Source organism: Ornithorhynchus anatinus, chromosome 5, assembly GCF_004115215.2.
Source record: "Ornithorhynchus anatinus isolate Pmale09 chromosome 5, mOrnAna1.pri.v4, whole genome shotgun sequence".
Classification (NCBI taxonomy): Eukaryota; Metazoa; Chordata; class Mammalia; order Monotremata; family Ornithorhynchidae; genus Ornithorhynchus; species Ornithorhynchus anatinus.
Window position 1 is genome coordinate 4,484,874 of NC_041732.1, and position 27,814 is coordinate 4,512,687.

Here is a 27,814-nt window from a genome sequence, read left to right on the forward strand (position 1 = left end):
TGGATTCCACCAGAAGAATCATAGAAAGAGAGACTCAGAGAGACCCAGAGAGGACGAGAGTGGGAGAGAGAACACCAGAGAGGAGTCCGAGAGGAGGGGAGAAATCTCAGTTCCCTCATCTGTAAAACGGGGATTAAATCTGTGAGCCCGATATGAGGCAGGGACTGTGTCCTACCCGATTTGCTTGTATCCCCCCAGCGTTTAGTACGGTGACTGGCTCGTAGTAAACGCTTAACGAATACCCCCATTATTATTACTATTATCATTAAGTGGTCCTAGGGGGCTAAGTGAGGCCGAGTGGAGCTAAGCCTCCGCTGCAAAAGAGGGTAGGTGCTTAGGTTCTGTCCTAGCTCTGCCTTTCGTGTCGCCCTGCTTATCCCCACTGGGCTCCTTCAATCAATCACTGGTATTTCCTGCGCGCTTACCCTGTGCGGAGCACTATGCTAAACGCTTGGGAGAGTACCGAGCCTCAGTTTCCACCTCTGTCTCCGCCTTTACGGTCGTCCCCCCCCCCGCCCCCGCATGATAAGGAAGGACCCTTGAGTGTTCAGCGGGGAGAGCGAGAATCTGGGGGTCCCGTGCCCGCCACGACCCCCTCCCACCTTTCTGCTCGGCCTCCTGCCACCGCCCACCCCCTCCACTCCAGGCCCTGGCCCTCAGCCTCCGACCCTCGAGGACTCGACCTCGAAGCCAAGCCCACTCGTGACCATGGGTGTGCCCCGGGGGGGGGGGGGCTGGCACGGGTCTCCGTGGGAGCGTGCGAGACTGTGGGTCAGGGTGTCCGTGGGGCTGCGGGGGAGGGGTGGGGGAGCCAACCGGCCCAGGCCCCTTCCTCACACCCCCAGCCCCCTCTCTGCGGAGGATCCCAGGGACTCCCCCCTCCGACCGGGGGGGCCGTGGCCGGGACCCAGGCATCCGGGGGCCTGGGAGCCGCAGAGCTTCCCATCTGTCGCCCCTCTGGCCTCCCTGGCCCCCCAGCCCCAGCCACCTTGCAGAGACAGAAGGGGGGGAGCGCTGCAGTAAAAGGGGCGGGGCCGAGGGGCCGTCTATCACGACAGGGCGGCCCGCCATTGGTCGCTGGGTCCCCCCCCCCGGGGGGCTGGTGATATGAGGAGGAGGAGGAGGGGGCGGCTGCAGGCTTCTTCTGCGGAGGGACGAGAGGAGGCGAGCAGCGGCCAGTGCTGAGCCCGGATCCGGCGGCCCCAACCCACCCCGTCCCGACCGTCCTATTCGGCCACGCACACACGCACGCAGCCCCCGGGGAGCCCCCAGATTCCCTGAGACCCCCCAAACTCCCGCCCACTTGCCCACTCCCCCCCTGCAGCTTTCCCCAAGAAGGCGCCAAGATGGGGGTAGGTGCCTAGGGCGGGAGGGGGGCGGGCGTGGGTGCGTGTGAGTACACGCTGTGTATGTCTGTGTGTGGGTGAGCGTCCGTCCGGTTGTGCGAGCTGCGAGCGCTCGTGGGTACGTGGGTGTCTCCGAGTTGACGTACGTCTGAGGGTGTCTAAATGCCCGCGTCTTGGAGTGTCTCTGTCAGTGTGTCCCTGTGTGTAGCAGTTTTTGCGTGTGGTGGAATGGGTCCGGGCTTGCGTGTGTGCGACTCGAAATGTATGCGTGACAGTGATTAGGTATGTGAATAACTGTCTATGTCTAGGTGACTCTGAGCAAGGCTACGACCGTGCGTGAGTGTGTGACTGTGTGTACTGCGTGGGACTGCGGGCGGGTGTGTGTATGACCGAGTCGTGTTCTTTCGTGGGTGATGGTCTTTTTGCGTGTGCCTCTGAATCTCCGTAAGTGACATTGGTCCGGCTGCATGTGCCTGCGATGGTGTACCTGTGACTGTGAATCTCACTGGGTATGTCTGTTTGCGGCTGCGAGTGGGAGGATTGTTCCCGTGCATTTGTGTGTGCGTGCAGTATCTTGATGGGTGTCTAGGTGTGTGCATCACTGTGCTCTTTTGGATTTACCTATGTGTACGTCTGAGTGAATTTTTTTTGTGTGTGTGTGTGTGTGTCGGTGTAAGTAGGATCTGTTTTCGGGGGTGTGTGTGTGTCAATGCGTGTGAGTGCTCTCTCTCCTCTCCCTGCACTGGGGCGGGGGGGTGGGGGGTGTTGGTGGATTGGGGGAGGGGCACCCTGCAGTTATCCGTGACCTCCCTCTCTCCTTCCCGTTCCGGCCGTCCTTTCTGTCCCTGGGGCTCAGAGCTCTGCACTGCGGCCAGACCCGAGCTGTGGGGTCCCCCACAGGACACCCGAGGGAGCAGGGCTGGGGGGTCTGGAGGCCGGAGGCCGGGGAGAGTGGAGCTGGGCAGTTGTGGGGGAACGGAGCTGGGGCCGGGGAAAGCGAGAGGTGAGAGGCTGGAAAGATCAGGTGAAGGAAGCTGGAGAAAAAGGGAGGGGACAGTCCAAGGAGGAAATCTGACTGATCAACATGGCTCTGGCAGGCGTGTGAATGGGCCTGGGCATGTGTGTGTTGGCGGGGAGAGTCAGACTGCGATTGTGTGTGTGCGTGAGCAGGGGTTGTCAGGGTGCGAGGAGGGGAGTGTAGGTGTGGGTACGAGAGTGGGTCGGTGTGTGAGTGAGTGTGCAAATTGCAGGGTGTCGGTGTCTCTGTGCCCTTGTCAGTGTCCGGACGTCCTTCTAGAGTCTATGGGGGAAGCCTAGGGGCCTTGTCCATTCGGGTGGCTCCTGCCATTCTCCTGCTCTTCGTGGCTCGACGGGAGGATGAGAGGAAGGGGGCTCAAGCGATGGGGATGGAGAGGTGGGGACATTGGGAATGGGGAGAAGGGGATGGGGAAAATGGCCACACGAGAGACAGGTAGAGGTGGGGATGAAGGGTACAGTAGGGACAGGAGGAAGGGGGGATTTAAAATAGGTGAGATGGGAATGAGGAGTTGGGATTGGGGTAGGGGCGAGATAAGTGGGAAAATAGTGAATGAGGAAAGGTGGGACGGGGATATGGGTAGGATCGGTTGGAATGGGAAGAGAGAGGATGGGGAATCTGGAGATAGACGATAGGGGTGTAAAGGGAAGATGGGGGTGGAGATGGAAGATGGGAGGGAGAAACAGTGAGATAGGGAGAGGCAGAGAAAATGAGACAAGGAGAAGCAGAGGGAATAAGCAAAGACTGAAGAATTAGGTAAAGGAAAATGGAGGAGCGAAGGCAGAGAAGAACTAAAGATGAAAGAGAGAGAGAGAAAGAGGGGAGAGACAGGCAGAAACAAAGACAGAGAATGATGAGGTGGATGCAATGATAGAGATAGTAAGACTCAAGGAAAGAGGCAGCAGGAGACAGAAAAATGACAGAAAAGAGAAACCCAGAGACACCTCTAGTCCGAGAGACAGAGAAACGGAAATAGAGTTGATGACAGAGACAATGAGAGAAGACAGAGACACACAAAAAGGAAAGAGGATCAGAGGCAAAAGTGAAAGGCAGGGGAGGCTAAAACAGAGAAAAATCACCCATTGAGAAACAGAGACAGAGGAAGACGATAAGATAAATAAACTTAGAAAGATGTGAAGGAAAGAGAGACAGAGATGGACAGGGAAAGTCAGAAAGACAGTCTGCTTGAGACAGACAGAAAGACAGAGACCAACAGACGGAGAGACAGAGGCTGCCAGGGACAGAGACTGACAGATCGAGACGGACAGATGGGAAGACAGAGATTGAGACAAATGAAAAGACCGAGACTGACAGACGGAAGGACAGAGCCTGACAGAGACAACTGGAATGCAGAAACTTTGAAAAAAATCCGAAAGATGAAGATCACAAGACACAGGATAGAGACATCAAGAAAGAGATAAAAACAGAGACTCAGAAAAAGGAGACAGACGAGATAGGATCAGAGAGAGAGACAGCAGCCAAGTGAAGCAGCATGGCCTAGTGAAAAGAGCCCGGATCTGGGAGTCAGAGGACCTGGCCGCTACTCCCAGCTCCTCCACTTGCCTGCTGTGTGACCTTGGGCAAATCACTCTGCTTCTCTGTGACTTGGTTACCTCATTTATAAAATGGGGATTAAGACTGAGCCCCACGCAGAATTGGACTCCGTCCAATCTTATCAACTCATATCTACCTCAGCGCTTAGTTCAAAATGAGCGCTTAAGGAATACCGTCGAAAAGAAAGGTGGGCTCAAATAAAGAGATGTGATAAGTAGGAGGGAGAAACTGGGAGGTCTTCAAGGAATCAGTTGGTCAAAAGAAAAAAAAGAAAGAGCTGAGAAAGGTTGCAATGGCAAAGTCCTTGTGGGCAAAGCTCATGGCGACCTACTCAACTGCACTTTACACTCCCAGGTGCTTAGTACAATGCTCTGCACACAGTGAGTGCTCAATAAATATCACTGATTGACTGATTGATTGATCAAGAGACACCAAGAAAGAGAACAGGGGTCAGAGAGTTATAGAGATACACACACACTGAGACACAGAGACAAGGAGACATGAGGCAGGGGCAGAGAGATAAAATTTGATGCAGAGAAGCAGAATCAGAGATACAGAAATACACAGAAAAGACACAGAAAATCTCTCTGAGACAAATGCAAAAAGAGAGATTTAGAAGAGAAAGAAAGACAGAAAGACAGATGACAGATGGAGAAGCCTAAGTGAGATGCAGAATCAAAGGTCCAGAGAGGAAATCAATCAATCAATCACATTTACAGAGGGCTTACTATATGCAGAGCACTGTACTGAGCACTTGGGAGAGTACAATACAACATAATTAGCAGACATGTTCCCTGCTCACAATGAGCTCGCAGTCTGGGACGGGAGCGGGGCTGGGGGAGAGACCCAGAAAACGGAGACTCAAAGAAAAATACAGAATGGAATCGGTGCAAAACGAAACCCAGACACTAAGAGAAATCGATTAGGGAGACCCAACGATTGACAGGTGAGGAGGAGACACCCAAAGAGAAAAAGAGCCCGAGAACGACCCACAGGGAGAAAGTCCCAGACAGAGACAGTCAGAGAAACGCAGAGAGACATGAAGAGAGAGAGAGAAGCCATGCCGAGCCTGGGCGGGCTGGGCAGGAGGAGAGCAGAGGGGGAGGCCTGGGCTTCCGTCTGGCCCCCCGCCTGGCTTCCTCTCCCCCGGCCTGGCCGCCCCTCGGCTCGGCTTCCTGCGGAGGGAGGGGCGCCGGGCCCTGCGCCCCCCTCCCCACCCCCCGACCTCTGGCTTCTTTGTCCCCAGCTCAGCCTCCAGGGTCAGCATTCCCTCCTTCCCGTCTCTGGCCTGAACCACAGTAGCCCCTGCTTCCTCCCTGTGGGTAGGGGATGGGTGGGAGATACTAGGGCTCCGCTGGACCCCATAGTAGCCGTGGTTGGGGAGTGGGGAGACCCTCCCCCAAGAGGCAGAGGTCCTCCCAAACCCCAGTGGGAGCCTCTAGGGCCTACCCCCTCCCCACTCTCCTAGGCACTTGGCAAGAGAGGGAGGGGGCTTGGTTAGCTCCACCCCAGAGGGTCTGCAGAGCAACGAAGCACCCCCGAGTCCCTCCCCCTGTCCTGCCCCTCTCCCCGCTTCAGACTGCTCCCTCCAGCCCCCTACTCCCAACCTGGGACCGGGGACCCAGGAGTCCGGTCCCTTGGCCCCAGCAACCCTTCCCCTCCTCTGTGGGTTTTCCACGACACTCAGCTTCTTGGAGCTACAGGGAAGGCGGGAGAGAGGTTGGGAGGTTGGTGGGGAGAGCGGAATAATAATAATAATGGAATTTGTTAAGCGCTTACTATGTGCACAGCACTGTTCTAAGCGCTGGGGAGGATACAAGGTGATCAGGTGGTCCCACGTGGGGCTCACAGTCTTCATCCCCATTTTACCGATGAGGTAACTGAGGCCCAGAGAAGTGAAGTGACGCCCAAAGTCACACAGCTGACAAGCGGTGAAGCAGGGATTTGAACCCATGACCTCTGGCTCCCCAGCCCGTGCTCTTTCCACTGAGGCACGCTGCTTCTTCTAAGCAGTGTGGCCTAGTGGATTAGAGCCCGGGCACTGGGAGGCAGAAGAACCTGGCTTCTAATCCCAATTCTGCCACTTGTCTTCTGTGTGACCTTGGACAAGTCACTTCACTTCTCTGGGCCTCAGTTACCTTGAAATGGGGATCAAGACTGTGAGTCCTCTTTGGGACAAGGACAGTGTCCAACCTGATTATCTTGTATCTACCCCAGAGCTTAGTACACTGCCTGGCACGTAGTAAGCGCTTAATAAATACCTTATATCTATAAAGACGGAGCTCTGAATATCTCCACCCCGGCCCGTTCCCACACCCTGGGTCTTTGCATCTCTGTTCCTTCTCCCCCACGTAAAGTGGAGACACGGGGGTAGGGGACATGGGTGGGGAGAGAAGGAAGTCTGTTAACACTTGACATATCATCCACCCCTCTGGAGAAGAGGAAAAGGTGGGAATGGGGGTGCTGACTGTGAGCCTCAGCCCTCTTGGGTCCGCAGTGCTGCTGCAGGGCTGAAGTCTTTCTAGTCCTTTCTCCTCCTCCTTCCTTCCTCCTCCTGCTCCCCTTGGTCCCTCTGCCGCCCTCTTCTTCCCCCACCCCCTCCTCCTCCTCCTCTTCCGACTACCTGTCCCTCTCGATCTCTGTGAGGGGTGTGTGTGTCTCTCTCTGTCTTTGTGTCTTTCCGTCTCTGCCTCTCTCAGTTTCTCTGGGCCTCTCTCGTCCCTCTCTGTCTCTGTCTCTGCTTTTCTCTCTCTCTCTGTGCCTCTCTCTGGCGCTAGCTCTGTTTCTATCTGCCTCTCTCCCTGGTGCTAGGCAGTGTAGATCAGGAGCCGTTTCCTCCCACCTTCCCTCTCCCCACCCACAACTTCTCTCCTTTTCCAAGGTCACATCTCTGGATTAGGGGCTGATCCAGGCTTTAGGCAGCTCTGGCCCCTGGCCAGGTGCAGGCTGAGGAGAGTGGGGACAACTGCACCAGGCCCTCTGCCCACCCCCTCTCCCCTCTGCCCTGCGTCCCCACCCCGGACTCAACAAGCTCACGGTCCCCCTCATCTCCCATCATTTATCATTCCCCCACACTCAACCCTGGATCCCCCTTTCTCCCAGTCTCTGACCATCCCGGACTTCTTTCCCCTCTCCTTGGTGACATCCCAAAGGGACCAAGGGGCAGAGCTGGGCTCTGGGGAATTTCCTTGCGGGGCTGGGGATAGCTACCAACGGGGTGATGCTGAAAGACCGAGGGGACGCCACAGAGCCAAACAGGGAAGCCGAGGCCCACAGGGAGCCCATGGTCTATGACCTCACCTGGGTCAGGCCAGGTTTGTGTCATTCATTCATTCATTCAATCGTATTTATTGAGCTCTTACTATGTGCAGAGCACTGTACTAAGCTCTTGGAATGTACAATTCGGCAACAGATAGAGACAATCCCTGCCCAACAACGGGCTCACAGTCTAAACGGGGGAGACTCTGTCTTCAGTGCTTCAGCGTGTCTGACTGGGAGTGTGTGCAGGTACGTGCCTGTGTTTGTCTAGGTGTGTGCCAGGGGTGTCTCTGAGAGGGTGCCTGGGTTTGTGATTGTGTCTGGATCTGTGCACCTCTATGCCCTTGTGATGATTGTGTCCGATGGCTTAGGTGTTTCTGGGTTTATTTTTCCGTGGGTGTGTCTGTGGAAATGTGAGTGTGTGTATGTGTGTATCTGTCTGTCCGTCTGTCTTTGGTGTCTTGAGAGATCAGGGTGGATGAGAGAGACAACAAGGTAGAAATGACACCTCTAAATCAGGTTGGGCTAAAAAGACAGAGACAGAGACACTGAGCAGCAATAGTCAGAAATGAAGATGGAATGAGAGAGATAGATACAGGAGGAAAAAAAGAGAGACCAAGAGATAGTGACAGAAAGGGAGGCAGACAGAAACGTAGAGATGAAGACAGAGTCGGAGACAGAGAAAGGCAGACAGAAAGAGAGCCACAGAGACATGAACGGAGAGACAAAACGGGAGGCGGAGGCAGAAAAACAGAAAGGCAGACAGGGACATAGAGACAGAGACAGAAAGGGAGACAGAAAAACAGAGTGGCAGACAGAGACAAAGAGGCAGAGGCAGAGACAAAAAGAGAGGGTGACAGCTAGAGACAGAAACAGATACAGAAAGAGAGAAGCAAAGACAGAGATACAGAAAGGGAGGAGGAGACAGAAAGAGGGAGGCAGAGAGAGATAGAGAGAGAAATTGAGGCCCAGAGGCAGTTGGGAGGAGAGAGGGGCAGGTTTCGGGGGGGAACCCCTGCCGTGTGTCCCCAGGGGCTGTCCAGCCCAGGAGGGCGGGGGAAGAGAGGCTCCCCTTTCAGCCCCCTCTCGCCCCGCAGTCCGGCCGCTCTGACAGCTATCGTGTCGCCACCTCGCAGGACAAAAAGGATGACAAGGACTCCCCCAAGAAGAGCAAGGCCAACAAGGAGAGGAAGGACCTGGACGACCTGAAGAAGGAAGTGGCTATGGTAAGGTCCACCCTCCCCGCCCCACCTAGATCCCACCCCAGGCTGAAACCGCCCCCACCCCTTCCCCTCCCCAGCCTCCCCCTTCCCATCCCCACGGAGCCCACGGACTTCGGTTTCATCTCTCGTTTGCCTCTGTCCCCCTCCCCCAGACAGAGCACAAGATGTCGGTGGAAGAAGTCTGCAGGAAATATAACACCGACTGTGTCCAGGTGAGTGAGGGGCAGAGACAGCCCCCCGGGAGAGGAGGGGGGACGGGATGCCTGGGTCCCCCAGGAGGGGAGGGGCCACCGGGGATGGGGCCCCTGGGTCCTCCACGAGGAGAGAGAGCACTGAGGACAGGACGCTTGGGTCCCCCGTGAGGGGAGGGAACACTGGGAACAGGATGCCTAGGTCCCCCGGGAGGGGAGGGGGACAGGACGTCTGAGTATGGCGGCCTGAGCCCCATTTGCACCCTCAGGGTCTGACGCACAGCAAAGCCCAGGAGATCCTGGCCCGGGACGGGCCCAACGCGCTGACTCCGCCTCCCACCACCCCGGAGTGGGTCAAGTTCTGTCGCCAGCTCTTTGGGGGCTTCTCCATCCTGCTGTGGATCGGGGCGATCCTCTGCTTCCTGGCCTACGGCATCCAGGCCGGGACAGAAGATGATCCTGCCGGGGACAACGTGAGTCCCGTGGACACCCACGCACAAGGGGAACGGCCGGGCAACCGTGGGCGTCCTTAGGCTCGGGGCCCATGAACACACAGGAATACACAGGGACACTCATTCATTCAGTCAGTCAGTCGGGTTTATTGAGCGCTTAATTGTGCAGAGCACTGTACCGAGCGCTTGGGGGTAGAACAATAAACAGACACGTTACCTGCTCACAGCGAGCTTCCAGAGTGGCAGATGCACAAGGACCCTCCTGGCCACCCTTGGGCACGGGACCCACGGTTGGACACACACAGACACCCATGGACATATGTGGGCACCCTTGGGCACAGGACCCTTAGACACATATGAAAATACACGGACACACACGGACGACCACACTACAGATCCCCATAGACACACTTGGGCACCCGTGCTCCTGGGACATACACGCGGAAACAGGCCACGTGAAGATACCCCTTCCAAAGAGAGTCACGCTACGTAGTCATACACGCACAATCCCCTATTCTGTCTGTGGGCCTGTGTTTCTGTGTGTGTGCTCCTCTTTCTCTGTCTCAACATTTCTCTCTCTTGGATCTCCTCCCTACTTCTCTCCTACTTGCCCCACTCCTAGAGTCTGGGCAGAGGTTGTCAGGTAGAAGTGGCCCCAGCCAGGCCTTGACCTTTGACTTCCTCCCTCTAGCTGTACCTGGGTATTGTCCTGGCTGCCGTCGTCATTATTACCGGCTGCTTCTCCTACTACAAGAGGCAAAGAGCTCAAAGATCATGGAATCCTTCAAGAACATGGTGCCCCCAGGTGAGTGGGGGTGGGGGGAATCTTGAGGGTACGGGGGCTGAGAGGAGGAGCTTTGGGGTGGGAAGGAGAGTTGAGGAGTGGGGATGATTATGAGGAGGAACAGGGGGCGGAAGGGCTGAGGGAGGGCAACGTGGTGCCCAGTGTTTGGCGCATAGTAAGAGCCAAACCTTAATACCTCAATCATTATTATGAATCAGTAAATCAGTGGTATTAATTGAGTGCTTACTGCGTGCAGAGCGCTTTTACTAAGCGTTTGGGAGAGTCCAATATGATAGTTGTTATATAAGATAACAATATTATAACAATAATACAAAAATTAAAAAGTTGGCAGGTGGGTTCCTATCACTATTATTGTTGTTACCGTTATTATTACTATTATTATCATTAGGCGGGGGGGTGGGGCTGAGAAAACAACCAGAAGGCTGAGAGAGGGCCAAGGAAGCAACCCAGGAGGGGAAGGGAGTGAGAAGTCATTCATTCATTCATTCATTCGTTCAATCGGTCATATTTATTGAGCGCTTACTGTGTGCAGAGCACTGTACTAAGCGCTTGGGAAGTATAATTCAGCAACAGATAGAGACATTCCCTGCCCACAACGGGCTCAAAGTCTAGAAGGAGAGAGACAGGCATCAAAACAAGTAAATAGCCAATCGTATTTATTGAGCGCTTACAGTGAGCAGAGTGCTGTACTAAGTGCTTGGGAAGTACAATTCAGCAACAGAGATAATCCCTGCCCACAACGGGCTCCCAATCTAGAAGGGGGAAGACAGATATCAGAACAGGTAAATAGTCAGCCGATCGTGTTTATTGAGCGCTACAGTGTACTAAGACCTTGGGGAGTACAATGGTAAACAGACACGTTCCCTGCCCACGGAGGAGTTTCCGGTCTAGAGGGGAAGACGCGAACATAAATAAATAGGGGTGGGGAGCCGTTTCTGAGGCTTCCCATCCTCTCCGGGCTCCCCCAGCAAGCCCTGGTGATCCGCGAGGGTGAGAAGATGCAGGTGAACGCTGAGGAGGTGGTGGTGGGCGACCTCGTGGAGATCAAGGGGGGAGATCGAGTCCCCGCCGACCTGCGCATCATCTCCGCTCACGGCTGCAAGGTGAGAGCCCGGGCCCTCGCCCCCGCCTCCCGGGACCTCGTCTTCTCCATCCCCCACCCCTGACCTGGTTGGGACCCTGCCTGTCCCCTCTCCTCCCAGGTGGACAACTCCTCCCTGACGGGAGAGTCGGAACCGCAGACCCGCTCCCCGGACTGCACTCACGACAATCCCCTGGAGACACGCAACATCACCTTCTTCTCCACGAACTGCGTGGAGGGTGAGTGGGGGGTGGGCCTGGAGGTGGGGAGTGGGGGGTCGGGGGAGGGGGGGAGGGGGCGTGAAGGATCTCCAGCCTCAGCCTCGCCCCAGGGCCAGGCTCCTTCACTGTTCTCCTGGAGTTCTCCGGGGGTGCCACGCCTGGACCGGCCCAAGTGCCCATATTTTGAGAGGGAATGTCAGGTAAGCAGTGTGGCTTACAGTTGGGAATCAAAAGGACCTGGCTTCTCAGCCCAGATCCGCCACTTGTCTGCTGTGTGACCGCGGGCAAGTCACTTCACATCTCTGGGCCTCATCTGTAAAATGGGGATTAAGACATGAGCCCCATGCGGGACAGGGACTGTGTCCAACCTGATTACCTTGTAACTACCCCAGCGCTTAGTACGGTGCCTGGCACAAAGTAAGGGTTTAAAAAATACCGTAAAAAATGGCCTATTTCACCAGGATGGCCATAAACAGCTATCTCTCCCCCTCCACTTTCCTGAAATCAATGGACGCTCCTGGGGAAGAGTTGAGAGAGGGTATTCGGAGGGGAGAAGGGGAACGGTGGATTTCCTTCCACTACAGGATGGGCCTTGTCACTTCATGGGGAAGCAGCGTGGCTCAGTGGAAAGAGCCCGGGCTTGGGAGCCAGAGGTCATGGGTTCGGATCCCAGCTCTGCCACTCGTCAGCTGTGTGACCGTGGGCAAGTCACTTAACTTCTCTGTGCCTCAGTTACCTCATCTGTAAAACGGGGATTAACTGTGAACCTCAAGTGGGACAACCTGATTACCCTGTATCTACCCCAGCGCTTAGAGCAGTGCTCTGCACATAGTAAGCGCTTAACAAATACCAACATTATGATTATTACTGGGGGCACGCAGGAAGGATGGGCCTTTCCTATGGTCACACAGGACCCTTGTTAACGGCACTCGATCCCAGCCTGACCCCGTTTCCCTGTTCCCTCAGGCACGGCCCGGGGCGTGGTGGTGGCCACCGGAGACCGGACGGTGATGGGGAGGATCGCCACCCTGGCGTCGGGGCTGGAAGTGGGGAAGACGCCCATCGCCATAGAGATCGAGCACTTCATCCAGCTCATCACTGGGGTGGCCGTCTTCCTGGGCGTGTCCTTCTTCGTGCTCTCCCTCATCCTGGGCTACACCTGGCTGGAGGCCGTCATCTTCCTCATCGGCATCATCGTGGCCAACGTGCCCGAGGGGCTGCTGGCCACCGTCACCGTAAGGGCTGGGACCCCACCCTTGAGTCCTGGGAGGGGAGCAGAGGCTGAGGGGTGGGTCGGGGGTCCTGGAAGTGACTGGGGAATGCACTGGATTCAGGACAGAATCAATCAATCAATCAACGGGAGGCAGTGTGCCCTAGTGGAAAGAGCACAGGCCTTCATATCGGAGGATGAAGTTTACAGTCTAGAGGGAATCAATGAAGGATATTTATCCCCCTCTAGACTGAAGCTCGTTGTGGGCAGGAAATGTGCCTGTTAACTGTTATACTGTACTCTCCCAAGCGCTTAGTACAGTGCTCTCCACACACTACGCTCTCGATAAATACAATTGCGTGAATGAGCACTTACTGGGTGCAGAGCACTGTACTAAGCACTTGGAAGAGTACACTAGTACGGAATTGGTGGACACGATTCCTGCCCACAGGGATCTGATATTCTAGAGGGTAGCAATCAATTTTATTTATTGAGTGCTTACTGTGTGCTGAACATTGTGCCAAGTGCGTGGGAGAGTAATATAACAGAATTGGTAGACACGTTCCCTGCCCACAACGAGTTTACAGTCTAGAGGGAATCAATCAATGGTATTTTTTGAGCACTTACTGTGTGCAGAGCACTGTACTAAGAGCTTGGGAGGGTACAATAGATCAGCGTTGGTAGAAACATTCCCTGACCCTTCTTCTGTCCCTGTCCCCCTTGTCCCCACCTCCCCGCCTCCCCAGGTGTGCCTGACCCTGACGGCCAAGCGCATGGCCCGCAAGAACTGCCTGGTGAAGAACCTGGAGGCGGTGGAGACGCTGGGCTCCACGTCCACCATCTGCTCCGACAAGACCGGCACCCTCACCCAGAACCGCATGACCGTTGCCCACATGTGGTTCGACAACCAGATCCACGAGGCCGACACTACCGAGGACCAGTCCGGTCAGCGGGGATGCCCCTGGGGGAGGGCCGGGGGGGGGGGCTGAGGACCAGAACGGCCAGCGGAGACGCTGCGGGAGGAGGCCGGGGACCAGTCCAGTCAGCAGTGGGTGGGGGCTGGGGAGGAGGCAATCAGGGTCCCGGGAGAGTCTGGATCATGGGAAGAGGGAGAGGGGGAACAGGGCCGGAAAGGGCACCTGGACCTGACCTGGGCCTCCCCCCCCCGCTTCTTGGGCCCAACTCCGCCCCGATCCAGGCACCTCTTTTGACAAGAGTTCCCACACCTGGGTGGCCCTGTCTCATATCGCTGGGCTTTGCAACCGAGCCGTCTTCAAGGGAGGCCAAGATAACATCCCCGTGCTCAAGGTGAGATTCCCCCCCCCCCCAGCCCCACGCCCCACACAAAAACAGCCTTTGTTGTATGCTTCTTAAGTCCTCCGCCCACCATCTACATCTAGACTGTAAGCTTCTTGTGGACGGGGAACGTGTCTACCAACTCGATCATATTGTACTCTCCCATAGAGATTGTGAGTCCCATTTGGGAAAGGTATTGAGTCCAACCTGATGATCTTGTATCTACCCCAGCGCTTAGTATGGTGCCTGGCACATAATAAGCGCTTAATAAATACCATAATTATTATCATTATTATTATCACAGTGCTCTGCACACAGTGAGCACTCAATAAATGCCATTAGTTGATCTCAGCAACCCCCGACTCTTCTTCTTCACCCTACCTGCCTCTCTGCCTTGTGTTGGTCTCTTTCCATCTCTGCTTCTGCGGTTACTCGGTCTCCCTTTCTCTTTCCACCGCTCTGTCTTTGGGGGTCCCTGCTTCCCCATTCCTACCCGCCGTCATGCTAACTCTTCCCAGCTCCTCCTATCAATAATAATAATGAATAATAATGATGGTATTTGGTAAGCACTTACTATGTGCCAGGCACTGTACTAAGCGCTGAGGTGGATACAAGCAAACCGCGTTAGGATTTCCCCAAGCCCACACACTCACTCTCCATTCCTTGGGCCTGCATCCGACCCCTCTCCTACACATCTTAACCCCTGACCCTGAGCCCCGTGTCCGCCTGACCCCATCCGTCTGTCTCCCCCTTGCAGCGAGACGTGGCGGGCGACGCCTCCGAGTCGGCGCTCCTCAAGTGCATCGAGCTGTCGTCCGGCTCCGTGAAGCTGATGAGGGAGAGAAACAAGAAGGTGGCGGAGATCCCCTTCAACTCCACGAACAAGTACCAGGTATGGGGCGGAGAGGCCAGGAGCTGGGGGGCTGAGGGAGGGATGAGGGGAGAGGGCGGAGGGCACAGAGAGGGACACAGGAACTGGGGGTGAGTGAAAAGGGCACAGAGAGGAAAACAGGGTCTGGGGGTGAGGGCAGAGGGCAGAGGGAGAGGGACACAGTGACTGGGACCGGGAGGGACCCCACCCATCCCAACCTCCCTGGCCCCCACGCCCCAGGACCCCCAGCTGGAGGCTTCAGCCCCTTCCCTCTCCATCAGCCCCCCCATACCCTGAGGGGATGTGGGGAGGCAGCCGGTCAGCCCACTCTTCACCCCCAGACCAACTTGCAGGCAGATCAGCTGGGCCTGGTGCCCTCAGTTGGCCGGGTCTGACGGACTGACTGACCACCCTTCCTCCGGGGAGATCAGCTAGGGGACCGTGGCTGGCTGGGCTCCCAAGATTATCCCTACGCCCATCTGCTGACCCTCCATCTGTCCAGCCAATCGGTGTCCAGTGAGAGTCCCGGCTGGTGCCTGGGGCTTTCCAGGCTGGGATTCCTGGAGGAACGTCTGTTCCCTGAGCCCGTGCCAGGCCTGGCCCAGTGGGCACGGCTCTCCAGGATTTTCTTTCCTCTGCATCGACTCCGTCTGGCTTCTGCACTCATAGCCTTCCTGCTCCGCCCAAGGAGAGTTCGTGGCCAGAACAACCCTCGAGATGGTCTGGAGCCCCGCCACAGTCCTGGCGCTTGAGGCCTTCAGTGCTTCGCGGTCCCCTCCACTCCCCTCCCTACCCGCTAGCCAGTCTTGGGATGGACTCCATTCTCCCACCGGGCCCAGCCCCCTGGCTGGACCTCCCCTCCAGAGGGGTTTCCCACACACACACACCCTGACATTGGGACCCCAAAAAGCCCCCACAAGGCCCCCCAAGGACTTCTTCTGTTTACAAATAGGTAACAATCAGTCAATCATATTTATGAGCACTTACTGTGTGAAGAGCACTGTACTAATCACCTGGGAGAGTACAATCTCACCAAGTTGGTAGACATGTTCCCCACCCACAGTGAACTTAGTGTCTAGAAGAGGAGACAGACATTAATATAAATAAGTGAATTACGGATACGGACATAGCGTTTTGGTGCTGAGGGAAGTGTGAAGAATGGGAGTAAGTACAAGGGAGCAGTGAGAAAGGGAGTGGAAGAGGAAACGAGGGCTTAATTGGGGAAGGCCTCTTGGAGGAGATGTGCCTTCAATAAAGCTTTGAAGGTGGGGAGAGTGAGAGTCTGTCGGATGTGAAGAGGGAGGGAGTTAAAAGCCAGAAGGAGGTCGTGGGCGAGAGGTTGGCGGTGAGATAGACGAGATCGAAGTGTAGTAAGTAGGTCGGCGTTAGAGGAGCACAGTGTGCAGACTGCGTTGTAGTAGGAAACCAGTGAGGTAAGGTAGGAGGGGGCACAGTGATTGAGTGCTTTAAAGCCAATGGTGAGGAGATTCTGTTTGATGCGGAGGTGGATGGGCAACCACTGGAGTTTCTTGAGGAGTGGAGAAACATGGACTGAACGTTTTTGGAGAAAAATGATCCGGGCAGCCGAGTGAAGTATGGACCGGAGTGGGGAGAGACAGGAGGCAGGGAGGTCAGCAAGGAGGCAGATGCTACAATCTAACCGGGTAGGATAAATGCTTGAATTAACGTGGTGGCAGAATGGGTGGAGAGGAAAGGGTGGATTTTAGCGACATTGTGAAGGTTGAACCGACAGAATTTAATGACAGATTAAGGTTGAAGGAGAGAGATGAGTCGAGGATAATGCCAAGGTTAAGAGCCTGTGAGACAGGAAGGATGATAGTGCCATCTACGGCAAAGGGGAAATCAGGGGAAGGAGGGAAAAAGGATTTGGCTCAAGGTAGAGGTGTCAGGGTTATCAATCAAGCAGTGGTTTCTAGTGAGGTTTGTCTGTGTGCAGAGCACTGTACTAAGCGCTTAGAAGAATACAATATAGCAGAGTTGGTAGATATGCTCCCTGCCCCCAACAGGGGTTAGGTAAGATCACACTCAGGAGTTCTGAACACTCCTCAGAAACCTTCAATGGTTGCCCATTCCTCTCCACTTAAAGCAGAAACACCCAACTGACGGATATAAGATGCTCCATCAGCTTTCTAATAATCATGATGATATTTGTTAAGCGCTTACTATGCGCAAAACATTGTTCTAAGCGCTGGGGAGGATACAAGATGATCAGGTTGTCCCAGTGGGGCTCAGAGTCCTAGTCCCATTTTACAGATGAGGTCATTGAGGCACAGAGAAGTTAAGATACTTGTCCAAAATCACACAGCTGACAAGTGGCGGAGCCGGGATTAGAACCCATGACCTCTGACTCCCAAGCCCGGGCTGTTTCCACTGAGCCATGCTGCTTTCTCCTTCCCTTCTGACTAACTCTCTTCTCCCACTCCAGACCAGCTCCCAACTTCGCTCCTCCCAAGTTTCCCTCCTCATTGCACCTCGTTTCCCACCCACATCTTGCTCAAGCCCTCCCTCTAGCCTGGAACTCCCTCCCTCTTCACGTCTCCCAGAGGCCTTCCCGGATTAATCTTTCAATTCCTCAGCAGATTTCCCCCGACTACCGTCACTTCCCCATCATCTACTCCCCCCCACCATCCCGGAGCATTTATTGTATGTATTTTTATGCTCTCTTACTTCCTCCTTTCTGTAATTTATTTTAGTGACTGGCTCCCCCACCGGATTGTACAGTCCTAGAGGGTGGAGATCACGTCTACTAATTTTATCATCCTCTGCTCCCTTTATTCATTCCCCCCACCCCCAGTCCCACAGCACTGTTATCCATATCTGTACATTTATTTATTTATACTCATGTCTTTCTCCACCTCTAGGCTCTAAGCTCGTTGTGAGCAGGGAATGTGTCCGTTTATTGTTATGTTGTACTCTCCCAAGCGCTCAGTACAGTGCTCTGCACGCAGTAAGGGCTCAATAAATACTACTGACTGACTTAGTTCAGAGCTCTGCACACAGTAGCTGCTCAATAAAAATGAACCGATGATTAGTTTAACACCCTCCCCCAATTCATCAAGTCATCTATCTTGCCACTTGTCAGATGTGTGACTGCGGGCAAGTCACTTAACTTCTCTGTGCCTCAGTTACCTCATCTGTAAAATGGGGATGAAGACTGTGATCCTCACGTGGGACAACCTGATTACCCTGTATCTACCCCAGCGCTTGGAACAGTGCTCTGCACATAGTAAGCGCTTAACGAATACCAACATTATTATAATTATTACTGTTCGCAGACCCCTCTACTAAGTGCTTGGAAGAGCACCCTAGCAGCATATTCGATCTATCAGTGGTATTTATTGAGTGCTTATTACGTGCAGAACGCAGCACTAAGGGATTAGGAAGGTACAATATAACGGAATTAACAGACACATTCCCTGCCCAAAACGAGCCTACAGTCCAGAGGAGAACCGATCTCTGCCCTCAGGAAGCTTACAATCTACCGGGAAATAAAGACATAAAATAATTTGCAGACAGGAAGGAGCCTGGAAAGATGGGTCTGTGTAAAAGCAAGTGTTTAGATAATAGAGCAGGTAAACTGGCGCGCAAGCAAGTGTTTTGGGTTGCTGTGAGAGTATAAATGCTATGATGTGGAGAGAAGCATCCTGGCATAATAGACAGAGACCAGGCTGGTAATCAGAAGATCATGGGTTCTAATCCCTGCTCTGCCACTCATCTGCTGTGTGACCTTGGGCAAGTCACTTCACTTCTCTGTGTCTCAGTCATCTCATCTGTAAAATGGGGATTGAGACGGTGGGACAAGACATATGGTACAGGAACTGTGCCCACTCTGATTAACGTGTATATATTCCACGGATTCGAAAAGTGCTTGGCACATAGTAAGTGCTTAAAAAGTACCCTCATATCAGACACAGTCTCTGTCCCACGTGGGTCTCACCGCCTCTGAGATGGAGGAAAAAAAAGAATCGTCTCACCATTTTACAGATGAGGCAGAACTCATCGGATCATTGAACAGGAAAAATATTCCAGAAAACACGTGTGGGAAAGAGGTTCTAATCCCACCTCTGCCAGGTGTCTGCTGTATGACCTTGGGCAAGTCCTCAACTGTAAAATGGGAATTAAATCCTACTCCCTCTGATTTAATAATAATAATGTTGGTATTTGTTAAGCGCTTACTATGTGCCAAGCACTGTTCTAAGCGCTGGGGTAGACACAGGGGAATCGGGTTGTCCCACGTGAGGCTCACAGTTAATCCCCATTTTACAGATGAGGGATTTAGACTGTGAGTCCCATATGGGATCAGGGACTGTGTCCAAACCGGTGATCTTGTAATTACCGGGACGCTCAGTAAAGTGCTTGGCACCAGTAAGTGCTTAACGGGCACTATTTATTTAATAAAATTAAACTAAAAACAAAGCAAGTAAGCACGTCTCGGGATGAGGTTTATTCTAATAGGGAAGGACCACCCGAGTAGCTGTTCCCTTCATTCCACCTCACGGACCTCGGTGGGGCGGGGTGGGGGGTGGGGGGTGTCTCTCCACCTCTTTCTCCCATCCTCTGGTCAGTCTGTTAACAATAACCAATAGTAATGTTTATTAAGAGCCTACTACGTGCTTATTGCTGGGTTAAATACAAGTTAATCAGATCAGTCACAGTCCCTGTCCCACATGGAGTTCATAGTTTAAGGGGGAGGAAGTACAGGTATTGAATCCCCATTTAATAGGCAGTCAATTACGTGTACTGAGTGCTTACTATGCGCAGAGCACTGTACTAAACACTTGGGAGAGGACAATAGAACAATAATCAGACACATTCCCTGCCCACAACGAGAAGCTCAGAACAGTTAAGTGACTTGCCCAAGGTCACACAGCAGACAAGTGGCGGAGCGGGGATTAGCACTCAGGTCTTCTGACTCCCAGGCCCGGGGTCTTTCCATTAAGCCGCATTGCTTCCTGGCGGACCTTGTCATCTGTAAAACAAATGTTGGAAGACAAAGATAGAGACCTATGCAGAGGGAGGCAAAGAGGCTTCCCGAGGGAGGAAGGCAGAGAGAGAGAGAGAGAAAGAAAGGGAGAGAATGAGAGAGAGGGAGAGAGACCGACAGACAGACAGACGGAAGCAGCGTGGCCTAGTGGATAGAGCATAGGCTCTGTAAATCAGAAGGACCTGGGTTCTAAAATCCCTGCTCCGGCATTTATCTGCTGTGTAATCTTGGGTGAGTCACTTAACTCCTCTGTGCCTCAGTTACCTCATCTGTAAAGTGGCAATTAAGACTGTGAGCCCCACGTGGGACAACTTGATTACCATGTATCTACCCCAGCGCTTAGAACAGTGCGTGGCACATAGTAAGCGCTTAGCAAATACCATAATTATTATTAGTAGTATTAACTTGAATCTACTTAACAAATACCATAAAAGAGAGAGAGATCAAGAATCACCAAGTCAAGGAGAGGCTGAAAGGGGGGAACCCAGGCATAGAGCAAGGGGGGCGCGGGGAGTCCAGAGAGCTCTCTGCTCAGGGCTGGGTGGGGGACTCTGGCTCGCCTCTGCCGCCCCCCCCAACCAACCCTTCTCCCCGCCCCCCGGCAGCTCTCCATTCATGAAACGGAGGACCCCAACGACAACCGCTACCTGCTGGTGATGAAGGGGGCACCCGAACGCATCCTGGACCGCTGCTCCACCATCCTGCTGCAGGGCAAGGAACAGGCGCTGGACGAGGAGCTCAAGGAAGCTTTCCAGAATGCCTACCTGGAGCTGGGCGGCCTGGGAGAGAGGGTGCTGGGTAAGGGGCCGCCGCGGGGCCTGGGACACCCAGGGGCTGGGGGGTCAAGGGGCCTGGGGCAGCCGGGGCTGGGGCATGGGGAGTCTGGGGGACTCGGGGCTGGGCCAAGGGGGGCTTGGGGGAGCCGGGACTGTTGAAGGGGGCAAGATTAGGAGCCTGGGCGACAGGGCCCCCTGTCTGTCCAGAGCCCCGGACCTTTGGGAATTGGGGAATGTGTGTCTTGTCCACTCCGGTCTGGGGCCAGAAACGGTGCCCGGGGAGTGTCCAGGGGACGGGGAGGCTGGCGGCTCTGATGAGGGATAAAGAGAGCCGGGCCTGGGGGTGGTGTTGGGGTGGGGCTGATGGTGCCCTCTCTCTGTCTCTCTTTCCCCCCGGGCCAGGTTTCTGCCACTATTACCTGCCCGAGGAACAGTTCCCCAAGGGCTTCGCCTTCGACTGCGACGATGTCAACTTCACCACCGACAACCTGTGCTTCGTTGGACTCATGTCCATGATCGACCCGCCCCGTGCCGCCGTGCCCGACGCCGTGGGGAAGTGCCGCAGCGCGGGCATCAAGGTGGGCATCAAGGGGGCGCCGGGCCGGGGGAGGGGAAAGGGTGATAGGAGAGGAGAAGAGAGAAAGGCTCCCCCCCCCCCCTCATCTGTGCCCGCTGACCCACCGATCCCCAGGTGATCATGGTGACTGGAGACCACCCCATCACGGCCAAGGCCATCGCTAAGGGTGTGGGCATCATCTCGGAAGGCAACGAGACCGTGGAGGACATCGCCGCCCGCCTCAACATCCCCGTCAGCCAGGTCAACCCCAGGTCAGGACCCCCGAATCATATCCTTCGCCCGGCCCCTCGCCCACCAACAGACAGACTGACTGACAGTGGGGAGGGGACCGACCCTCGCCCAGGCCTAGAGATCGCTGGATGACCTCCTGCTCAATCTTTCTTCTTCTCCCTCCACTATCGCGCCTCTGTGTTCTACCCTTCCTTGCCCTTCCTCCCCCCGGGTTCCCCTCCCACCCCCCGGCCTTCTCCGGCCCCTCCCCCGCCCCCAGGGACGCCAAAGCCTGTGTGATCCACGGAACGGACCTGAAGGATTTCTCATCGGAGCAGATAGACGAGATCCTGCAGAACCACACTGAGATTGTCTTCGCCCGAACCTCCCCCCAACAGAAGCTCATCATCGTGGAGGGTTGTCAGAGACAGGTCGGGCCCGGCTGGGGACAACGGGGCCTGGGCAACGGGGACCCTCGGACAGCGGGGAGTGGGGGGGCCTGGGGGAGTGTGGTCTGGGACAGTGGGGACCCTTGGACAGTGGGGTTGGGGTTGGGGTGTGGGGGAGGCTGGGGATAGGGGTCTTGAGATGGTCTGGAAGAGCAAGGCCTGGAAACAGGATCCTCGAGGGAATTGGGAGAGTGGGGCCTGGGGGGAGGGCACTGGGGAAGCTGAGGGAGTGGGGGTGGGGGCAAGAGCTTCGGGGGGGGCTTGGAAGAAGGGAGGCTGGGGGTAGGGCATTGGGAGGGGTCTGGGGAAGTGGGAACTAGGAGAGGAACCTTGGGAGGTTTGAGAGAGCCGAACCTGAGATAGAAATCTTGGGGGGGCTTGGGAGAGTGGGGGCTGGAGGAGGTCGTTGGGGGTTCTGGGCGTGGGGGACGGGCTCCTGGGGCCGGACTTCGGGGGCTGCAGAAGGGCAGAGGCAGGTGTGCCCTGGGTTGGAACAGAGGTGGGAAGGCAGCGAGGGCCGACCCGGACCCTGCCCCGCAGGGAGCCATCGTGGCCGTCACCGGGGACGGGGTCAACGACTCCCCCGCGCTGAAGAAAGCCGACATCGGCGTGGCCATGGGCATCGCAGGCTCCGACGTGTCCAAGCAGGCGGCCGACATGATCCTTCTCGATGACAACTTCGCCTCCATCGTCACCGGCGTCGAGGAGGGTGAGGGGACGAGGCAGCCCCTGGGGCTGGGGCTGCCGCCGAGGGGGCTGGAGACGGGCCGGGAAGCAGTTCGGCTTAGTGGATAGAACCCAGGCCAGGGAGTCTGAAGGATCTGGGTTCCAATCCCAGTTCCGCCACTTGTCTGCTCTGTGACCTAGGACTAATCATTTCATCTCTCTGGGCCTCAGTTACCTCGTCTGTAAAATGGGGATTGAGTCTGTGAGCACCACGTGGGACAGGGACAGTGTCCAACCCGATTTGCTTGTACCCACCCCAGCCCTTTTCAATGCGTGGCCCGTAGTAACCGCTCAACAAATACCGTAATTATTATATCTACCCCAGCGCTTAGTACAATGTCTGGCTGGGCAAATTAGTAGACACTTAACAAATACCATAAAAAAAGCAGAGCCTCAGAGATGCACAGAGATTGAGAGAGAAATGTGTGGGTCCGGGGGTGGGGTGGCTATGTGGGGAGGGGGCTGTCACTGCAGCAGGACAAACTTCCTGGTTGTCTGGAGGGGGCTCAGCATAAGCATAGGAGGCAATCGGGGCTCCTACACTCTGGGAGAGACCCGTTATGGGTCTGAGCCGTCTAGCCTCGGGCAGGAGACTGGTTTTAAGGGGAGAGGGCCAGAGCTGAGAGCCCACGCCCCCCACCCATCAGGCCGCCTGATCTTCGACAACCTGAAGAAATCCATCGCCTACACCTTAACCAGCAACATCCCGGAGATCACCCCCTTCCTGCTGTTCATCATGGCCAACATCCCCCTGCCGCTGGGCACCATCACCATCCTCTGCATCGACCTGGGCACTGACATGGTGAGTCTCCGCCAGGGCCTCTCGCTGCCCCCTTTTGCACCTGGCGACCCCCTAGGATCCATTCATTCATTCAATTGTATTTATTGAGCGTTTACAGTGTGCAGAACACTGTATTAAGCGCTTGGGAGAGTACTATATAATGATAAGCAGATACATTCCCTGTCCATAATTATTATTATTATTATTATTATCATCTCCTCCTCTACATCCCCTTCCACGCTCCCCCCTCCATCTCTTCCTCCACAACCCTAACCACGCTCCCCCTCCCCACCCCCGTCTACACTCCACCCACTGCACACCTCCCTCCACCCTCTGTCTCCCCCGTTGCAGGTGCCCGCCATCTCCCTGGCATACGAGGCGGCCGAGAGCGACATCATGAAGAGGCAGCCCAGGAACCCTCGGACCGACAAATTGGTGAACGAGAGACTCATCAGCATGGCCTACGGGCAGATCGGTATGGGAGCCACTCCCACCCTCTCTCTCTCTCTCTCTCCCTTCCTCCGCCCCTCCCATCTTCCCTTCTTTCATCCATCCCTCCTTCCTTCTCTCCCTCCATCCATCCCTCTCTCCATTCCTCCCTCCGTCCCTTGTCCATCCCTTCCGTCCCTCCCTTCCTAATTCCATCTTTCCCTTCAACCTTCTCTCCATCTCTCCATTCCTCACTCCTTTTCTCCATCCCTCCCTCTCTTTCTCCCTCCTTCTATCCATCACTCCCTTGCTCCTTCCCATCCCTTCCTCCCTTTTTCCTTCCCTCCCTCCCTAACTCCATCTATCCCTGCATCCCTCCCTCCATCCCTTCCTCCCTCTCTCCTTCCCTCCCTCCCTCTTTCTTCCCTCCGGGCACTCCCGTCCCCCGGGACTCCCCCAGGCCACCAGGCCCGGGGATCCCCCTGACCCATCCCATCCCCCCGCAGGAATGATCCAGGCGCTGGGGGGCTTCTTCGCCTACTTTGTGATCCTGGCGGAGAACGGCTTCCTGCCCTCCAACCTGGTGGGCATTCGCCTCAACTGGGATGACCGCATGGTGAACGACCTGGAGGACAGTTACGGGCAGCAGTGGGTGAGAGCCCGGGGTCCGCAGGGCGGTGGACGAGGCTGGGGGCGGAGGGGGCGGGGGGCGGACGACGGACAGCAGGGCCCCCAGGCTGACCCCGACCCCTCCCCTGCAGACGTATGAGCAGAGGAAGTCGGTGGAATTCACCTGCCACACGGCCTTCTTCGTCAGCATCGTCGTGGTGCAGTGGGCAGATCTCATAATCTGCAAAACCCGCAGGAACTCCGTCTTCCAGCAGGGCATGAAGTGAGAGCCTCCGCCGGGACAAGGGGCTGCGGGGAGCGGGGGTCCTGGGGTCGGGGGTCTGAACTTAGTCCTGCACTCTCTCTCTCTCTGGGGACTTCCTAAATCTCTCGGCACTTGGATTCTCTCTCTCCATCTCTCTGCCTCTCTATCTCTGTGTCTCTCTCTTCCTGCCTCTCTATTTCTATCTCTCTGTCTCTACATCTCAGTCTCTCTGTGTCTCTCTGCCTACCTCTCTGTTTCCATCTCTCTCTCAATCTCTCTATGTGTCTCTCTGCCTCTCTGTTTCTGACTCTCTATCTCTCAATCTCTCCATGTGTCTCTGACTCTCTGTTTCTGTCTCTATCCCTTAGTCTCTTAGGTGTCTCTCTGACTCTCGGTTTCCATCTCTATCTCTCAGTCTCTCTCTGTGTCTCTCTGTCTGCCTCTGTTTCTATCTCTCTGTCTCTCCCTTCCTCTCGGGCTCTCTATGTGTCTCTCTGTCTTTCTGTTCCTACCTCTCTGTCTCTAACTCTCTGTTTATGTGTTGCTCTTCCTGCCTCATTTCTCTCTGTCTCTATCTCTGACTGTACTCTATGTCTCTCTGTCTGCCTCTATCTCTCGCTACCTCTCTTGGTTTGTGTCTCTCTGAGTCCCTCCCTCTCTGTCTCTATCTCTCTGTTTCTTTATCTCGGTATGTCTCTCTGCCTACCTCTCAATCTCTCTCTCTCTGTGTCTCTGCCTGCCTCTTTTTCTGTCTCTCTATTACTGCGCCTCTCCATCAGTGTGTCTCAATGCAAGCCTTTCTGTCTCTCTATCCCTTTCTGAATCTCTCTTTTTCAGTGTGTTTCTGTCTGTCTTTTTGTATCTATCTTTCTGTCTCTATGTGTCTTGCTTTGCATCTCTCCGTTCTCTCTGCTTGCCTCTCTGTATCTTTCCATCTGTCTCTCTCCCCCAACCCTCCTTTCTCTGTGTCTCCCTATCTCTCGGTATCTCTCTGTCTCTCTGGAAAAGGGAAAGTAGGAGGGTTGAGAATTCAAGGGTCATGGTTCAGGTCAGTAACACTGAGAAGCGAGGGAAACCTGAGGGTCAGCGGTCAGGAGTCGGGAGGGTCAGAGTCTGGCTTTCCCCCCACCGGCTGGCTCTCCCGCCCCAGGAACAAGATCCTGATCTTCGGACTGTTTGAGGAGACGGCACTGGCAGCCTTCCTGTCTTACTGCCCAGGCATGGACGTGGCCCTGCGCATGTACCCGCTCAAGTGAGTGCCTCTCACCCCGAGGACCTGCCCTCAACCCCCTGCCCGCTCTGACCCCCCAAGACCTGGGCTGCAGGGTCCTCTCTGCCTAGATTATGCCACCTACCCTCCTACCCCCATCCAAGCCAGGTCTTTTCCTGCTCCCTTTGCTGGACCTTCCTCCCCAGCTCGTCCCGGCAACACTCCCTCATTCATTCAACTGTATTTATGAGTGCTTACTGTGTGACAAATACTGTACTAAGTGCTTGGGGAAGTACACTGTCCAACCACCATTCCTTTTAGTCAGTTAGCCAATTGTATTTACTGAGCACTTACTGTGTGTGGAGCACTGTTCTAAGTGCTTGGGAGAGTACAGTAGAACAATAAACAGTCACGTTCCCTGCCCACAACGAGCTTACAGTCTAGAGAGGCGAGAGAGACATTAATATAAATAAGATAAAGTACAGATATGTACATGAGTGCTGTGGAGCTGGGAAGGGGGGTATGAATAAAGGGAGCAGGTAAGGGTGATTCAGAAGGAAGTGGGAGAAGAGGAAAGGAGGGCTTAGTCGGGGAAGGCCTCTTGGAGGAGATGGGCCTTCAATAAAGCTTTGAAGGCGGGGAGGGTCATTGTCTGTCAGCTTTGAGGAGGGAGGACATTCCAGGCCAGAAGCAGGACGTGGGTGAGGGGTTGGCAGTGAGAGAGATGAGATTGAGGGACAAAGAGTACATTGGCGTTAGAGCAAGTAAGTGTGTGGGCTGGCTTGTAGTAGGAGAGTGGCAAAGTGAGGTAGGAGGGGACAAGATGATTGAGTGCTTTAAAGCCAATGGTGAGGAGTTCCTGTTTGATGAGGAGGTGGGTGGACAACGACTGGAGGTTCTTGAGAAGTTTCCTGAATATTTTTGTAGAAAAATGATCCGGGCAGCAGAGTGAAGGATGGACTGGAGTGGGGAGAGACAGGAGGGAGCATCAGCTCTGTTTCTCCCATTCTGCCTTCAGGAGGGCTGCAGGGGGGAAGGGGCAGGAGCCTCCTTTCCCATGTAATGGCCCTTCAGAGACTGGCAGACCAAGACTGGTCTCCTCTCACCTCCCTCCCTTCATAGCCCTCAGCTTTCTCTTCTCCGGACTGATTCCACCTGCCCTTCCTGACTCCCCTCACGTCCACCCAGAGCTCTGAGCTGGGCAGGAACTGAAATAACCAGCTCTTCTCTCCCCTCCCTCTTTCTCCATCTCTGGATCCATCTCTCTCCCTCTCTCTACCACTCCCTCTCTCCTCCCGTCTCCCTGTCTCTGTCTCTCATTGTCTCTGCAGGCCCAGCTGGTGGTTCTGTGCCTTTCCCTACAGCTTCCTCATCTTTGTCTATGACGAGATCCGTAAACTCATCCTACGCAGAAATCCTGGGGGTAAGGTGGTTGGGGGAGGGGGCTGAAGGTGGAGCATCGTGGGGGATGATGTGGGGGGTGGGTGGGAACGAGGTGAACAGGACACTGGGGTGGCAGGCGGGGGAGAAGGCAAAGCTAGAGAGCAGGGTCTGCGTTTGAGGTGTGAGACTCCTTTCTAACTAGTTTTCTTTTTTCTCCATTTCTCTCTGTCTCTGGATCTGGGCTCAATGACTGTGATGATCTCTGGTGTCTCTGTCTCCATCCACCTTGGTTCTTCCTGCTCCAGGTTGGGTGGAAAAGGAAACATACTACTGATCTCCCACTGAGGACCAACTCTCCCCCTCCCTGCCGGCCCTGGCCCCAGCCCCCTCCCCACCCCAGGGTACTGGAGCATAAGGGGGATCCACTTCCTTCACCCCCCAGCTCCCCTCCGTGTTTTATATTCTGGGTGAAGCACAGCCCGTTCTCTAGGCCCGTCCGCCCCAACCCCGTCTCCAGCCGACCCCGACACCGTCTCCCAGCCCAGGCCAGCCCCTTCTCCCACCCACTCCCCAGTTTTTATTTCTGTCCTCTGGCTCTCTCCCTTCTTCTGCTTGCTCGACTTTCCTTTCTCTCTCGGCTTTTCCTACCTGTCTCCCTCTCCCTCTCCCATCCCTGTTTCTTCATCACTCTCCTTCTCCAGTCTCCCCTTCTCTCCATCTCGCTCTGGTTCATCATTTCTCCCTCTCTCTCTCTCTCTATCCGCCTCTCTCTTTTGTACTCCCCTCCGCTGTGTCCTTCTCTGTTTTTCTGTTTCTGGACAATTACAAATATATTGGTGGAGAGAGAGAA

At 55.1% G+C, this 27,814-nt stretch overlaps 1 protein-coding gene across 1 annotated transcript; it reads left to right on the plus strand.

Annotated features, from left to right (window-relative positions):
- Positions 1-1,133: 1,133 nt before the first annotated feature.
- ATP1A3 (ATPase Na+/K+ transporting subunit alpha 3) lies at positions 1,134-27,814 on the plus strand. Its single transcript, XM_029066616.2, is given in 24 exon segments — positions 1,134-1,352; positions 8,292-8,420; positions 8,570-8,629; positions 8,878-9,081; positions 9,752-9,809; positions 9,812-9,862; positions 10,832-10,968; positions 11,068-11,185; positions 12,134-12,402; positions 13,124-13,322; positions 13,576-13,685; positions 14,431-14,565; positions 20,155-20,347; positions 20,728-20,903; positions 21,017-21,153; positions 21,393-21,543; positions 22,102-22,270; positions 22,935-23,089; positions 23,420-23,543; positions 24,004-24,149; positions 24,259-24,389; positions 25,522-25,623; positions 26,913-27,004; positions 27,270-27,814. Coding segments are annotated over 24 exon segments (3,081 nt in total). The 5' UTR covers positions 1,134-1,346; the 3' UTR covers positions 27,299-27,814.